Genomic DNA, 17,500 nt, shown 5'->3' with positions numbered 1-17,500 from the left:
CTTGACGGAGCACTGACGGATGGACAAATCGATTCTATTATGTCCTGGCTCCATCGGAAGTTGACATACCGCAACAGAAAATGACTAACTACTGTTGCAAAACGAGGATGACGTAATCATGCGGTGCAAGAATGGCAATTAGCAGAACGGGACATACACGTATTGTGAACACGAGGAAGAGCTGTCCATCACGATCCACAACGTCCCCGTCGCATATTGCGAAACAGCCTTAACACACCGACACACACCTGTTGTGCCAACGTAACACACACAAAATACAAACAGCAATCCATCACACAAGCCCATCCCATCCGTACCGTCTCCTTCCACTGACCAACCGGACCAGCAAGCCACACACTCTAACACCTCGTTCCAACACACACACACAGAGACATGGACAAACAGACAAACACAGACCGATAAACAAACCGACAAACAGACCGCCATATAGAGAGACAGACACACAAACAGACAGACATATAGAGAGACAGACAGACAGATAGACAGACAGACATACAGACAGATAGACACCTAGACAGACACAGACCGGCAAACAGACCGACAAAAAGACAGATAAACAGACAGAGACAGACAAACAGACAAACAGACAGATGGACAAACAAACAGGCAAACATACAATGAGACAGAAAAACAGACAGACAAACAGACAATGTCGCAAATGTTTCATCTGTCAGCAATGCGTATACCGCAATATTAACATAAAAAAAAGATTGGCCTCGTATTACAGTCAACCTCACATTTAGCGACATCTGAAAGGGCATAATATTTAGGTCGTTATTTGCGATGTGTCGTTGAACCCAAAGTACACGTTTACGCACAGTAAATGCCTTGTAGAGGCTTACTAACAGGTTTGACATTTATTTTAGTTTAATATATCAACTCGCGAGCAATCCAGTTTTCATTTATGGGTTTAAAGTACTGTTCAATGATGATGCCAGCTAAAGTACCTTGAGGGACGTCGTACTTCTCTTCCAACGCATTCCGTGACACGCCGGAGTCGAGTTCGGCCAAAATCGCGTATTTTTCTGAGAATGACAGCCGTTTTCGCTTTCTGGAAGCCATGCTCAAGACACGTGATCGGCGCATGCGTTACAAAATTTACATTGGTTGGTATAAACGAGGAAATTAGTACTACACTGGACAGTTTAGACAGGTCGGTAAATGCAATTTGTCACTATATCTGCTGTCGCTAAACCCGAGGTAGGAAGACATATTTTGTACTACCTTCTTGATAGGGTAAAACGTTTCGGTCGTTAATACCGATGTGTCACTAAACCCAATGTCGCTAAATGTAAGGTTGACTGTACTGTGACTACCGTACCTCGCGCTATAACGGCACCTCACCCTATAACGGCATGCCATTATAGCTACCAGCTGGAGTTATAGCGAATTCTGGTAAAGTTTGCTTATAACGGCATGCCGTTCTATGCGAGGTAATACGTTAAGTGTTTCCCGGGTGCAGGTACGTGCCATTCCTTGTGCACGCACCGCGCTTCAGAGAATCATGGAACACACGCGTGGACAGTTTACGTTCCTGTAGACGGCAAAGTCGAGGTTTTTGTGTACCCAGATTACGCCGTACTAGTTCTCAAGGTCCTACCAAACTCAGAAATCTGGAAAGTCTATCTTCGTCACTGTTTACCATTCCTACAGCATGGCAACTTCCTAGGCTTGACTAGTCGCCATTCCTGTGACAGAGATCGCCATTTGGTGACTTGGCGTCCGGTTTTTCGAACCTTGACAGTGATAATGAAGGAGAAGGTGGAGACTTGTCAATCATGAGTCTCTAATTGCATACTTATAGTACCGTTATTGGATTCGTTGCCTAGTAATAGTAATGAGAAACACTTAGCTAAGAATGTAATCCACACCCTGCTGTCAGTCTGCCAGTGCCTCAGTGTCATTTGTAGAGGCTGAGTTTCAGTCAGTACACTGTACAGTATAAGTGGACGGTTTACAAAAGGTAACCTAAACCACTGCCCCAAATCAGCAAAAAATTTTCTTTCAAAAATTTGCACACACACAGGTACATGCCATGCCCATGTGCCAGACTCATGTGCCACGCCCTACGGCTACACCTTGCAAAAATCCTGGCTAGAACCCTGAAGCAAATGGACAATAAACAGACAAACTGACACACATACATAGAGACAGACAGATAGACAAACAGACACACAGACAAACCGTCAGACAAACAAACAGACAGACGGACAAACATACAGACAAACAAACAGACAGACAGACAGACAAACAAACGGACAAACAAACAGACAGACAGCCAGACAGCCAAACAAACAGACAGAGACAGACAAACAGACAGACAAACAAACAGACAAACAGTCAGACAAACAAACAGACAGACAAACAGACACACAGACAAACCGTCAGACAAACAAACAGACAAACGAACAAACATACAGACAAACAAACAGACAAACAAACAAATGGACAAACAAACAGACAGACAGACAGACAAACAGACAGACAAACAGACAGACAGGCAGACAAACAGGCAGACAAACAAACAGACACACAAACAAACAAACGAACAAACAAACACAGACAGACAGACAGCCAGACAAACAGGCAGACAAACAGACACACAAACAAACAAACGGACAAACAAACAGACAGACAGACAGACAGACAGACAGGCAAACAAACAGACAGACAAACAGACAGACAGGCAAACAAACAAACAGACAAACAGACAGACAGGCAGACAAACAGACAGACAGAGAACAGACAGACAGACGGACAAACAAACAGACAGACGGACAAACAAACAGACAAACAGACAAACAGAAAGATACACAGACGGACAAACAAACAGACAAACAGAAAGATAGACAGACAGACAAACAAACAGACAGACTGACAGACGGACAAACAAACAAACATACGGACAAACAAACAGACAAACAGACAGACAGACAACAAAACAGACAGACAGACAGACAGACAGACAGACACACGGACAAACAGACACGAACAAACAAACAGACAAACAGAGAGACAGAGAGACAGAGAGACAGACAAATGGACAAACAAACAGACAAATAGACAGACAGAGAGACAGACTAACAGACAAACAAACAGACAGACGGACAAACAGACAAACAGACAAACAGACAGACAAACAAACAAAAAAGACAGACAGGCAGACAGACAGACAGACAGACCAACAAACAGACAGACGGACAAACAAACAGACAAATAAACAGACAGACGAACAAACAAACAGACAAATAAACAGACAGAGAGACAGACTAACAGACAAACAAACAGACAAACAGACAAACAAACAGACAAACAAACAGACAGAGACAGACAGAGACAGACAGAGACAGAAACATCATACTAACACACACACCCACACACCTGTTGTGAGCAAACCAAACACAAACAAAACGAACACCAATCAATCACACACAGGCCAATCAACCTCCCCACCTCCCATCCAACCCCATCCACACCGTCTCCCTCCACTCACCAACCAGACCAACGAGCCACACACACACACACACACACCGACACCTCATTCCAACGCACCCACCGCCTCGCCGCGCGCACCCAAACACACCAAACCGCCCCAACTCGTCCCGACGCCACACAACGAGCGTCCGAGACGAACAGACGCGCGTCCGACCGACGCAACAATCACACACACACAGACAGGAAGTGAAACCGTTCACCCACCCTGCTCGATCTTGATGATCTTCAGCGCCGTCAACTGGTTCGTCTTGATGACTTTCGCCTAATCAAACACACACGTCGAGCAACGGACGGCGTCCGACGACGTTTTCAGTCTACAATGAGGCATGAGGTTACCTTGTACACTTCCCCGTATGTACCACTCCCGATGCGTTTGAACAGCTCGAACTCTTGCTCCGGGTTCTTGCGCGATATGTTCGGTCGAGCGGCCGACATCTCGACACGTCGGATGACAAGACGCGTGCGCGAGCGACGAGAAAACGAGCCGTGCCGTCGACGAGCGAACTCACCTTGAGACTTGTTGATATCAACTTTTGCCTCTATTTATATAGCTAGGGACGGCGTGGCGGTCTCGCCCGAATTTTGGACTCGCTGCGAGAGAGAGAATGATAAATTAACCGAGCACGAGTTATAAAAGATGGACTAAACTGAATTTTGCGCGTTCTGTTTAATAACGTAATTTATCAATGAATATTCTGAGTAGCTAGAGTGCGCTACGTTACAACAGACCATTCAACTTGAGTCTAGATTTACATGTATTCAAATTTCTCTAGTGTAATTTGTTACTACAACTTCGTCTTGTTGTGTTTGTGAGACACGCCTTAGTAATAGATCGTAAACACAACAAAGAAGAACACGTGATGTCTTTTGTAGCGTGCGCTAACTAACACCTCGAGTTTGATACACCTACAGTCTAGGTCTATACATACGTGTATTTGTATTGTTCATACACAAATGCAATTTCTTCCGTCGTGTAGACTCTGTGAAACCCGCCCCAATAAAATACGGTATCACAGACGTGATCTCGCACACGTGACACGTGCAACACACGTGCTACTTCACGTGTGGGCCAACCAACACGTGCTGCAAGTAGCGTTTCACGTGTCAGAACACGTGATATTGCAACCAGTATCGCGGAAGACAGGAAGGTCACGCAAAAATTAACAAGTTCAAAGAGCAGTCTGAGTTCCTGTTTATATTAGTTACATCATATATACTTATTAAAGTATTCATACACTTGTCTTTGTAAGACACACCAATAAGATGACCATAACGCGCGCTATCTGCAGACTTTACGTCTAGCAATGTGTGCTAAGCATCAGCATCTATTCAGGCAAGCGTGGAGTTGGTTACCAAGATGAAAAGCAAGCAAAGTGCCATGCAAGTGATACCGTTTCAGTTTCAATAAATGTATACTTGTGTGTTGTATGATGCAAAAAATGACTACCAAAGAGCAGAAGAAATCTGTCAATTTTCGGACGTCGGTTTCGTTCGTTTAGCTGTCGGTTCGCTATTCGAATCTATTTGCACAATCACCATGTAAGTGTCTGACTTACAAAACGGTTGATAAGATGTCAGACCTGACTGTGTGGGTTCCTCTATTGATGCAACATGATGGGATGCTTGCTGAGGCTTTACAAATGCTCCATTGGCTCTTGCCTTCTCTAGCGTTTGAACTGCCACAAGAAGACACGATATATACATTATTAAATACGCTTTGAGATAATAGTAGTTAAGGATGCCTATACAGTATTTATGCAATTTAAGCTACTCAAACAGATAGTGACGTCATGACTGTGACTGAAAAGTGGTGATTCCCTGAACACAAGGCATCGCTAGTCTAATGTCAATCATGTGTCAGTCTGAACGAATGCGTGTACAATGTATGTATCATGATGATACATACATACATACATGAGTATGTACTGTACATACGTATGCATGTATATGTATAAATCTATTAGCAAGGCACCACTAGCCTAATGTCAATCGTGTGTCTGTGTGCCTGCCTGCCTGTTTGTCTGCATGCATGCATGTGTGTATCACGATGATATACATGAGTATGTACCTACGTATGCATGTGTATGTATAAATGTATTCAATAGATGCTGCATTATCTGCAAATATGTTACTAACATACAACAGTCTAGAGTTATACTTCCAATCCATTGACAAACAGAAGTCGTTATAACTGTATGTATGTCCCGTGTACTACATGTGTGTACTATGTAAATTAATGTAGATAAGCAGGTAGCCTCAGATCATTCTCGTGCAGCCGTGGGCGTGTCATTTCTGTTGGGCGCCAGCATGCATTCCTGGTGCCAAACGACCACACGACATCCTGGTGCCACACAAAGGCACCAGCCAGATCCCAACTTGGCCACCCCTGTTTGATAGTTGTCAACTGGATTTGTTTACTGATTGTCACCTTAGTGTCCGACTTCTTTATAAAATAAACTAATTGTAAAATCTTACTCATACAAATCAGGCAACAACATTCATTCTGCATGTTGATATAAACAAGGTGGCAGAACTACAGTGTGAAACAAATGTATTTATTCATTCATTCCGTGTTTCACGATTTGTTTCTGACGTTCGACTTTATCAAGAGCCTTAGAACACCAAGCAATTTAGTATGCAATCATATCTCGCCACGTGATAGTGTTTTGCATAGTGAGGTATTTAGCTTAACCCGCTGGTCTCAGCTAAGGTTGCCAGTGTAGGTGTGTAAAGAAAGGGTGCAGTCTCGTCTATTGGTAGGAATAGCTTCATTTGCATCTGAGCTAATTGAGTATAAATAGGGTCGGTCTCGTCTCCAGACTACTGTACCCTTAGCCCGGATATCCAGGTCTTGCAGTGTTCTGCCCGCGGTGGTCGGAGGTGGTCAGGTCCGACCATCACTCGACAAACATCGACCAACACTCCGCATGTTTCGACCACCACTATTTAGCTAAGGTTTCACTTGCTCCAAGCTAAATTGTTGGAAGGTGAGCAGTTTGTTTAAGGACAGCACTTTGTTCATACCGTGACATGGCGGCAGACCCACCTTGCTATGAACTATAATATGATCTATCGCTCAAGGCAGTATTAAAGATGGTGTGAGATCCAACACAGCAGTCTGCATGTTAGCAATGACAAAGGCTATACCCTTAAGCACCACGAAACAGAGCCAGTCAAAGTCGTTTTGAGGGTCTTTTGCTGGACAGAAGCACTGGCTGTTCGAAATCTGCAGATGGATGGCAGACATCTGACTATGCCATAGTATAAATATAAATGTCCTATAATGTGAGACTAGTTCCACAAATATAGACAGAAGTTGTAGCTTTCTCAGTCTGCTCTTTCAGATCATGGACCATCAGCACTGCAATACGTTCTGTTTGGCGCTTTCTTGTCCGTTTTGCAACAATGCTTGATTGTCCGAGAGTTTGCTCTACTTCTTTCCTGGATATCATTGAGGCGTCCAGTCAAAGGTATCTTTGCTGGAAAAATCTCAAAGCAGCGATGGGTAGCTATAACAGGTCACAAATAACAGCAGATAATGTAGGCCAAGCCCTAAAGTAAACAACGACCCTTAATGCAGCGGATATCCAACTACCACTCCAAAAATTATGGGCAGAACACTGGCCTTGGGTAATTACCTTACATCAATACCGGAAGTGGTTGTTTGTGACACAGACTAAAGTCGACTTCTTGAACTGTGTGACATCCTACAGACCTGCATATACTTGCACAGTGTCCATTCGAACAATAAGTGCAGTGTGGGAAAATTACCAGATCTTGGTATCCTGGGCACTTACAAACATGGAAATGATACCTGGGGGAAGGGAACGCACATGAGGAGGTGGAGACACTGGTGCATTCTAACAGCCAGGATGATGCTCAAATACGTTGGAACAAGCAGCGTCTGGAATATTACATATGCAGACTCCATCCCAGTCTGACATGGCCCATCCTATTGTAGCTAAAGAGTAGATATAATCACCTTAATTGCATTCCTTAGAATACAGTAGACAGCCAATTAGTTCTCAATGACGTCTCCAGAGTCACAAGCGAAAACTCAATTCAGAGCTTTAAGAGACATCCGCACCTACTTTTAGCAGTAGCATTTCTGCAGCTGTTCTAGAATGCCATCACAAGCTTGTAAATGAGTGTTTACATTGTGTTTAGCAAACGTCATTAATTAAGTAGTTACACTATTCAATTTCCTATTTTCCCCACTAGACAGCCCAAACTGACGAAGTCCACACCCACAATTCCCACACTGCACCTATTGTTCGAATGGACTCATGAAGTACCATAATGTAGCCTGTCGATCTAACTGTCTCTCAATATGACATTTCCCTCACTTTGCTGTTCCAAAACAACATTCTGCTTCTTCAATGCCTCGATATCCTTTTCGTGTTCTTGCGTCTTCTTCCGCAGAGTCTCAATATATGCAGTCGCTTTATTCAGAACCTGACCACGTGACGCCTGTTTACACAAAGTCGCTAACGCGCGTTAAATAACATAGACATCTCGGTTCCAACCTTCTCTCCTGCGATTTCTGGGATAGCGTCCCGCAAGCTAACGAAACTGTCTTTGATGTGGTCTCTCCGTTTTCTCTCTAAAGCGTTATGGTGAGCTCGTCTGTCAGTGCCCTTTGTAAAAGTAAAAACCATATCAGAAGTCAGAATTGAGTTGTCGGTAAAGAAATTGTACATCGTCGTCATAAACTATATCAACGACTTCCCGGTCGTCTTCGTAATCGCTCATGTCACGCTGGTGTCGATTTGAGTCTGCGCATTCTAACCATGTGCTGTGAACACGTGACCTCTGCACGTGACGTGCTTGAGTAGTTTGGCAACAAATGTTACCACATGTTTCGTAATTAATTAGTTGTCGGAGTTTCAAATATTTGAATGGAAAATTAATTTAGCGATAACCACAAAAATTTGTAAGGGTCACGTGACCTAGTTTTGTGGGTTTGCTTGTCTTTCTTTCTAAAGTCCGCTTGTCTTGTCTGTGTGGCTGTCTGTCTGTGTCTCTGTCTGTGTGCCTGTCTCTCTGACTGCTTGACAGTTTGTTTGTATGTTATCTGTCCGTCGTTGATCACTTTAATTTGTTTCTCATTTCCTTTCACTTCATTTGTGTGTTGCTGTCTGTCTGCTTGTTGCTTTGTGTCTATTTTGTTAGATTGTTTATCTCTTTGTTATCGTTTGTTTCTTTTCATTTTTGAAGAATTTTAGTACAAAAGTTTTTGTAGTCAGTGATCATCACTAGCATACATCTTTTGTTTACATTAATTAGAAAGCATTCAACACTACTGTGGTCAATTTTTCTACTTGTTTAGCTAATACCATGTTTACACAAAAGACCAGAGCCATGCCAGGTACTGTCGAACTGGTAAGTAGCAACTGTTAATGTACTAATATTTTACAAATTAAATACATTTTTTAAATTTAGAGACATTAGCATAAAAATGTTTGCGATTTTTTAGTTTTTTGCCCAATATTTTTTCTGGACTTCGAGGCACATAAGTCTGCGAATGTACACACGTAAAGGCAGACCTGCCAACCTAATTGAATCAAAATGCGTGAGTTTGCAAGGAGAATGCGAGTTTAAAATTTTTGGGACACGACTACAATAGCATTCATATCAATAAATTTATATGTTATAAGTGTTAAATAATATATAAATAATACATAATTATCAGAATATAAATATTTGCATGCTCGGAAAGAGTAGAAGCCATTTTTATTATAGTGCAACAAATTTAGTATACACACTGTACTGATTCACTAATGTGCCTATAGTTAGCGACACGCAGCAACAACACCAATTACTAGACATAATAGATAATTAAATTTTATTGATTTTACTTTGTTAACAGCTGTTATGAATATTTTAAATTAAATTAAAATTAAATTAAAATTAAATTAAAAATAAGTTAAAATTAAATTTAAATTAAATTAAAAATAAATTAAAACTAAATTAAAAATAAGTTAAAATTAAATTTAAATTAAATTAAAAATAAATTAAAACTAAATTAAAAATAAGTTAAAATTAAATTTAAATTAAATTAAAATTAAGTTAAAACTAAATTAAAATTAAAATAAAACTAAATTAAATTAAATTAAAATTAAAATTAAAATAAATTAAATGTAAATTAAAACTTAATTAAAACTAAATTAAAACTAAATTAAAATTAAATTAAAATTAATTTAAACTAAATTAAAACTAAATTAAAATTAAATTAAAATTAAATTAAAATTAAATTAAAATTAATTTAAACTAAATTAAAAATAAATTAAAATTAAATTAGAATTAAATTAAAATTAAATTAAAATTAAATTAAAATTATATTAAAATTAAATTAAAATTATATTAAAATTAAATTGAACTTAAATTAAAATTAAATCAAAATTGAATTAAAATTAAATTAAAATTAAAATTAAAGAAAAGAATTAACATGAAATCGTACACTCGGTTTACAGTACGTACCAAAATCCTTATTGCAAATGATACGCGCACAAAGACAGCTGAAACAGTAAAAGCAATGCGAAGTTCAGCTAACATCTACATAAACTAAGTAAACGTCACAAGGTATGTTGGATATGCCCTGTTGTCTTTGTAACAGCTGATATAGATAGTAGGATTTTCTGGATTGCCCGTCGTCGAGTCGTACCTGTCCGTCTGACTTGCCGCAGGATCAATGACCGGAGGTTCAATCATGTCTTTCTTTCCAACAGTAGACATTCCAAGCAGTACGTCGTAGTACAACATTTTTCTCTCATCGTTTGGACCAACTCTGGAGTACTTACGATCGCACGAGTAATCAGCGTTCTTTGCAAAGTAAATACCGGATCCGTAATATTTTGCTAATAATCAGAAAGTAGACAACAATATTAGAGATACTAATAAATATTGCTAAACATACCATTTGCTTTTCCTGAGTAAGACCTGTTAAATCCATTGGTTATTATATGCTCAATCGTCTCAGCGTCTGTTCCATGCCATCCTTGCACTTGTAGTACGGCTTTTCCCGACACAATTTCTTTACTACGCGTTTTCACAATGTACCGTTTTTCATTGAGATAGCTTCTGTACATTTTGGGATTCTGAATACGCTCTATAGACGTTATGCTCCCTGTACCACCGGTAGATGTAAATGCATCACTGACGTTTCTAAATTCTCTGTCAGTTGGATCGAGTTTGTACTTGTACAGTGGATAGTCGTGACCACGGCCTTTTGGATCAGTCCAACATAATGGAAGATCTGCACCTAAACGTTAGTTATGCATTAAAATTTACGCATGTGTGCTCTAAGAATTGCTGCATTGCTTGTTATAACGTTGTGTGTGTGTGTGTGTGTGTGTGTGTGTGTGTGTGTGTGTGTGTGTGTGTGTGTGTGTGTGTGTGTGTGTATGTGTGTATGTGTGTGTGTGTGTGTGTGTGTGTGTGTGTGTGTGTGCGTGTGCGCGCGTGTGTGTGTGTGTGTGTGTGTGTGTGTGTGTGTGCGCGCGCGTGCGTGTGTGTGTGTGTGTGTGCGTGCGTGCGTGCGTGCGTGCGTGTGTGTGTGTGTGTGTGTGTGTGTGTGTGTGTGTGTGTGTGTGTGTGTGTGTGTGTGTGTGTGTGTATCTGCGAGTGTGTATATGTGAGTGCGTGTGCATGCATTTGTGTGTACGTGTGTGTGACTTACTAGTGTCTGTATTTCTCAATTCCCTTTTGACTTCTCTTACTGCTTTTCCAATTCCCTTTTGAACCCCTTTCGAAATTTCGACTTTGTATTTTCTACCGCTCGCGGTAATATCTACGATTCTCTCACCAGCTTGACGTGCGTTCTCTAATGCCACAGTCGCTTCTCGCGTGTATTCCTTAAATGACTCGTCGTCGTCCTTCCATGACCAGGAAACGGCTTCCATAATTTTGTCTTTTGTATATGTTTCAAACTCGTCTTTTAAAGCTACGTTTAAACGACGGAAAACATCTGTGGACAATCTGACAATGTCGTCCTCAAGTCCAGAAAACATCACTTTGACAGCAGCCTCGTTAGCATCTTGTACAGGAAACTGCAAATCGACTCCAAACTCTTGCGACAGTCTTTTGATCTCCCTTTTTGTAAATCCTTGACAAAATTTAATAACTTCGTGTTTTTCGATGTAAAAACGGTGAACAGAGTCAACTATTTCTTTTCTAACAATTTTGCAGTTAGGTTGTGAATCAGCAAATATTGTTAAACTAACACAATCATGATCGGCGGCAGAACCGCTGTTCAGTGGGATTTCTGGGTTGGACGATTGCTGCTTCAAGGCTCTAAGCTCACTTTGAAAGTCGCCAATTCCATTATCGTCAAACAAGCAAATTATAAGAGCCGTTAGTTTGGGCGCAGTAACGTCTAAAGTAAACTCTCGGCACGCGCCAATTATTGCAGCTGCACTGTGTTTGTTACTGTATCCAAGGCGACCGGTGCCGATTGCTGGAATAGCTATAGACGAATGTCCATTAGAGTTGGCTAAAGAGAGACATCGGCTCACTTCAGATTGTATTGTTTTGATGCATTGCTCATCGCTTGCTGTTTGAGATCGGGAAGGAACAGATAATGCGTAAACGCGTTGACAAAAGAGCTCATCTCCAGCAATAAGGTCTGCTACAGGGTTTGCTTGGCTATGGTACCGTTGAGAGAAATCTGATTTAGTTTTAGGTGACATTTCTAAAACTTCAGACAGTACGACTCCAGCGGGCGCTACTATAACGTCTGACCTCAAATTCTTAATATTACCTTGCTCTATAGCTACAGTGATTCTATTAGAAAGGCGAATGACCCCGACCGTCGCATCATCGACGTCGCCATCGTCTTCCTCCTCCGCTTCTCGCTTCGTATTCTCTTGCTTAAAAATTGGTATTTTCAACTCATCAAAGACTACAACATTCACTTGACAAACTGAAGACCGCCCGCTTGCCTTAAACTTGTAGATACCATCAAATATTCCTTTGGCTGCGACTTGATCAGGCATTTCCAGCCCGCCCGTTCCAATAGCAGGTAATGACAAAGAAGTAGCTTCGAGTCTGTTGGCTTCAATCAGACATTTTTTCACGACTCTGGAGAGTCCCTGCAAAAAATTGGTTGATTATAATATTTTAAAATTATACAACGAAACTGTAACCTGTGCATTTTTCGGACAGTTCACGTGAATAACGTGTTTGCAAGGCAACTTGTATCCTCGGCTCGTGTAGGTACCTTCTGATGGCAATGGTCCCTTGTCACTAACATAGCGTGCACACTCGTCTTGAAGATGGGAACCAGCCTTTTCAGAAACTTTCTTTGACGCTGAAGCCGCCTTCATGTCCATGTCTTTGTTTGTAGAGTTGACAATGACGTCGCTCTATGAGTAAAAACCATCAATTTTATTAAACATTTCAGGGTCTCTCTGTATTACTCCTACCTCTTCTCTAGCAATGTCTCCAGTTTTGACACAGACTTTAAATGAGCTCCCACATGATCGAAAAAATTTGGTATTATAGTTTCTTTGACTCATTTCTAACTCATTACCACTCTGTAAAGCTGGAACGACTATTTGGCCATCACCAAGGAACTCTGCACTAGGAATGAGATTTTTCTTCATGAATTCCTTGAAGCATCGTATATTCTCGGTATCTTTTTCAAGCAAAACGACATGAACTTCAGTAAGTGTTGTCTTGTTTTCGCGGAAGTAAGCAATAACAGACTGCACTATATGTTTTGCAACAAAATCACTTGGGCATCTAAAGACGCCAGAACTTATCGCTGGAATAGCAACAGTCTTGCATTTCAAAGTAGTTGCTAAATTTAATGAGGAACACACTGCGTTCTGCAGTTGTTGTTCAACTTGTTTTGTGGCAGCTGTATCACCGATCTGGGATGGCCATTTAGGTCCTACCGTGTGAATAATATGTTTGGTTGTAAGAAGATGGCCACTGCCCGTGTGCATAGCGTTACCAATTGGCAAGCTATTGTTCTTTTCTATGTAGCGGTTACAGTCTTCTTGCACTGATTTTCCTGCACAATGCACAATGTGTTTTGCTAATCCGCCGTCGTGTTGCAATTTATCGTCCGCTGCATTCACAATAGCGTCAGAAATGTGACTACAAAGATCGCCTCTAAAGAGTGACATACTCTTGCAGCTATTTGGCACTTTGCACTCAAGTAGTAATTGTTTCGTTATTCCGCGATTGGCAATAAATCTGCGACTAGAAAGGCGAATGACCCCGACCGTCGCATCATCGACGTCGCCATCGTCTTCCTCCTCCGCTTCTCGCTTCGTATTCTCTTGCTTAAAAATTGGTACTTTCAACTTATCAAAGACTACAACATTCACTTGACAAACTGAAGACAGCCCGCTTGCCTTAAACTTGTAGATACCATCAAATATTCCTTTGGCTGCGACTTGATCAGGCATTTCCAGCCCGCCCGTTCCAATAGCAGGTAATGACAAAGAAGTAGCTTCGAGTCTGTTGGCTTCAATCAGACATTTTTTCACCACTCTGGAAAGTCCCTGCAAAAAATTGGTTGATTATAATATTTTAAAATTATACAACGAAACTGTAACCTGTGCATTTTTCGGACAGTTCACGTGAATAACGTGTTTGCAAGGCAACTTGTATCCTCGGCTCGTGTAGGTACCTTCTAATGGCAATGGTCCCTTGTCACTAACATAGCGTGCACACTCGTCTTGAAGATGGGAACCAGCCTTTTCAGAAACTTTCTTTGACGCCAAAGCCGTCTTCATGTCCATGTCTTTGTTTGTAGAGTTGACAATGACGTCGCTCTATGAGTAAAAACCATCAATTTTATTAAACATTTTAGGGTCTCTCTGTATTACTCCTACCTCTTCTCTAGCAATGTCTCCAGTTTTGACACAGACTTTAAATGAGCTCCCACATGATCGAAAAAATTTGGTATTATAGTTTCTTTGACTCATTTCTAACTCATTACCACTCTGTAAAGCTGGAACGACTATTTGGCCATCACCAAGGAACTCTGCACTAGGAATGAGATTTTTCTTCATGAATTCCTTGAAGCATCGTATATTCTCGGTATCTTTTTCAAGCAAAACGACATGAACTTCAGTAAGTGTTGTCTTGTTTTCGCGGAAGTAAGCAATAACAGACTGCACTATATGTTTTGCAACAAAATCACTTGGGCATTCAAAGATGCCAGAACTTATAGCTGGAATAGCAATAGTCTTGCATTTCAAAGTAGCTGCTAAATTTAATGAGGAACACACTGCGTTCTGCAGTTGTTGTTCAACTTGTTTTGTGGCAGCTGTATCACCGATCTGGGATGGCCATTTAGGCCCTACCGTGTGAATAATATGTTTGGTTGTACGAAGATTGCCACTGCCCGTGTGCATAGCGTTACCAGTTGGCAAGCTATTGTTCTTTTCTATGTAGCGGTTACAGTCTTCTTGCACTGATTTTCCTGCACAATGCACAATGTGTTTTGCTAATCCGCCGACGTGTTGCAATTTATCGTTCGCTGCATTCACAATAGCGTCAGAAATGTGACTACAAAGATCGCCTCTAAAGAGTGACATACTCTTGCAGCTATTTGGCACTTTGCACTCAAGTAGTAACTGTTTCGTTATTCCTCGATTGGCAATAAATCTGCGACTAGACCCTCTTCTGGTTGTTATGTCGTCTTTTTCGTCTCCTTCTTTCCACACTATAGTTTTGTGTTTCTTTTCAATTTCAGACCGTTCTTGCTTAAATGAGGAACTGTTTGAGAATCTTGCTAAGCCCCTTCGTCTAAAGTCAAACGTTTCGACCGCAATTGTGCTGACTATACTTTCGACTTCATTAACGAGTTTCCTTAAGCCCGCCTTCGTTGATTTCACTATGACTGCATTTGCAGTTACATTAATTTCAGGTCTATATCTTCTGCAACTTTCTTTCAATTGATTCAGATCATCTGCTTTGTGCAACGTAAGAAACTTAGCAAACCCTGGGTGACTGAGGTCAAGTTGATCAGTAAAAATTACATTGTTGTCAAAAAACTGTTCCATCACTTTAGTTGACATCCGAACGGCAAGCGTTTTTCCAGTAATTGCTAGAGTTATGGGTGCATCTGACTTTCTGATTTCATCGTACACGGGACGTAACATCACTGATTGGTTCTCGATCGTTAATCTAGCAAATTTATTGTATTCTGCAGATCGAATGAAGGCTTGCACCTCTTTATCTTCCATTCTCCCCACTTGCTGGCAGCAATAGGTCGTTGCAATCAATCGTTCAGCTGGCTCTGTAGCGTCGGGGAAACACATAATGTACAAGAAATTTTGGTCTACGCGTTTGCATAAAGCGTGAACTTGAGCAGTTTCCAGAAGTGAGTTTAACTGATTATAAGAACGATCCTTAGACATCAAGAACTCCGCAATTCTTGCATCTACGCGCACTTGTCTTTCTGTTATTGTCTGTACTTTTTCCGACATCTCGATTATAAATTTTCTTACCTCATCGTGTGGACCTTGAACACATACGCTGGCATTGTTGCTAGAGTATTTGCTTTCGATCTTTAGTGCATCATGTTTGTTTTGGTAAAATGAAGTACGTTCTAGTAAACGACAATGGAACGAAGAAGGCAAATGTTTTGTTTCTGTAATTCTTGCATTTGCCCCTTCTAGTTGACTTTGATAGTATTGATACATTGGTGCTACGTCTTCTTCTGGACCGACCAATTGTATTTTCAAGTTGTCCTCGCCTTCAATTAATTGCACTTCAATAGACTTCTTTTCAAATAAGACGAATTTCATCCATTTTGGCCAAGAGCTATTGTCTGAAAATTGCACTGTTTTACACAAGAAACCGTTAGAAAACTCTTTAATTTTTGTTTTGACTTCATCAAAATTGTATTTAGGATTAAATACTGACCAACTAGTGCCATCAAAATCACAATCATCGCAATGAAGAAGCTCCTTTAAACGCTTTCTGTTGCCCCTGGTACAAATATAATTTGCAACAGATATGTTTTCAACAGGAATGTTGACAGTTTTAGCTATTGCTACTTTTGAAGTAGTTGAAACATGTACGTTTCCTGAAAGTGCCTTGTCTTCATCAGATGAAGTATAGTTTGACAAGCGGGTTACGGTTGGGCGTTTACCTTGTTGTCCAATTGGAAGCATCTCTGACAAGCTCAATTTAGCCGAACACTCTAAATAAAATTAACAGCTGATAATATCAAGATTATAAAGATACAGAACCACATTTCAATACCATTGGAAGTTCTGACTATGGCAAATCCATTCTTGCTCATCTCAATTTGATCGGTTATTGGAGTTCGATTCATGCTATCGAGTGTGATAATGTTGAAGTATCTGATTCTGTGCAACATGTTTTTGCAGACGTCTGCGTCTATTTCTCGAAGAAGCAAAGACCGTGAAGAAGGAAACAGACCATACGTAAGCTGCATGTCTTTCCAATTTGTATTATTTGATGAATTCTTGTTCAAACTTTCCACAAGAGATGAGTCTGCAAATATAATGCATGTCTATAAATCTACGCTTCTGTTATGTCTTAGTCAATACATGCATATTCAACAAATTTTGTAGTAATTGTACAGTAAGTAATACAATTATAAAGGTTTTTAATTAACTTAGAATAAAGTTTATTTTCGCTCAATTCCCATGTACATAAAAAAACGTTGTTAGTATCTGTGTTTGTTTGTTTGCTTGTTTGTTTGTTTGTTTGTGTGTGTGTGTGTGTGTGTGTGTGTGTGTGTGTGTGTGTGCGTGTATGTGTGTGTGTGTGTGTGTGTGTGTGTGTGTGTGTGTGTGTGTGTGTGTGTGTGTGTGTGTGTGTGTGTGTGTGTGTGTGTGTGTGTGTGTGTGTGTGTGTGTGATATTAAGCTCAATACCCATGTACATAAGAGCTTTGCATGTATCTGTGTTTGTTTGTTTGCTAGTTTCTTTGTTTGTTTGTGTGTGTGTGTGTGTGTGTGATAAAAAGAGAGAGACGAGGAGGAAAGGAGGGT

General features: G+C 40.6%; 3 protein-coding genes across 3 annotated transcripts in view; all 3 read right to left on the bottom strand.

The window, feature by feature from the left end:
- The window catches only part of LOC134198319 (mitogen-activated protein kinase kinase kinase kinase 5-like), a 27,876-nt gene extending 23,412 nt beyond the window's left edge, over positions 1–4,464 (bottom strand). Inside the window, exons 1-3 of the mRNA XM_062667688.1 lie at positions 4,446–4,464; positions 3,853–4,055; positions 3,721–3,778 (exon numbers count right to left, since the gene is read on the bottom strand). Coding sequence (XP_062523672.1) covers positions 3,721–3,778; positions 3,853–4,055; positions 4,446–4,464 — 280 coding nt within the window. The remainder of the gene's footprint in view (positions 1–3,720; positions 3,779–3,852; positions 4,056–4,445) is intronic.
- Positions 4,465–4,875: 411 nt separating this feature from the next.
- On the bottom strand, positions 4,876–8,308 carry LOC134198406 (protein max-like). The gene is made up of 5 exons (XM_062667797.1): positions 8,215–8,308; positions 8,043–8,153; positions 7,863–7,986; positions 5,097–5,192; positions 4,876–5,036 (listed from the first exon to the last, which is right to left on the bottom strand). The coding sequence occupies exons 1-5, from the start codon at positions 8,266–8,268 to the stop codon at positions 4,984–4,986; spliced, it is 438 nt and encodes a 145-aa protein (XP_062523781.1). The 5' UTR covers positions 8,269–8,308; the 3' UTR covers positions 4,876–4,983.
- Positions 8,309–10,080: 1,772 nt separating this feature from the next.
- Positions 10,081–13,646, bottom strand: LOC134198318 (protein mono-ADP-ribosyltransferase PARP14-like). The gene is made up of 5 exons (XM_062667687.1): positions 12,939–13,646; positions 12,660–12,878; positions 11,195–12,605; positions 10,433–10,777; positions 10,081–10,373 (listed from the first exon to the last, which is right to left on the bottom strand). The coding sequence occupies exons 1-5, from the start codon at positions 13,644–13,646 to the stop codon at positions 10,081–10,083; spliced, it is 2,976 nt and encodes a 991-aa protein (XP_062523671.1).
- Between the last annotated feature and the right edge of the window lie 3,854 nt (positions 13,647–17,500).

This window comes from Corticium candelabrum, chromosome 2 (genome assembly GCF_963422355.1).
Source record: "Corticium candelabrum chromosome 2, ooCorCand1.1, whole genome shotgun sequence".
NCBI lineage: Eukaryota > Metazoa > Porifera > Homoscleromorpha > Homosclerophorida > Plakinidae > Corticium > Corticium candelabrum.
The sequence above is the reverse complement of the archived record's forward strand: the minus strand, read 5'-3'. Positions and strand labels throughout refer to the sequence as shown.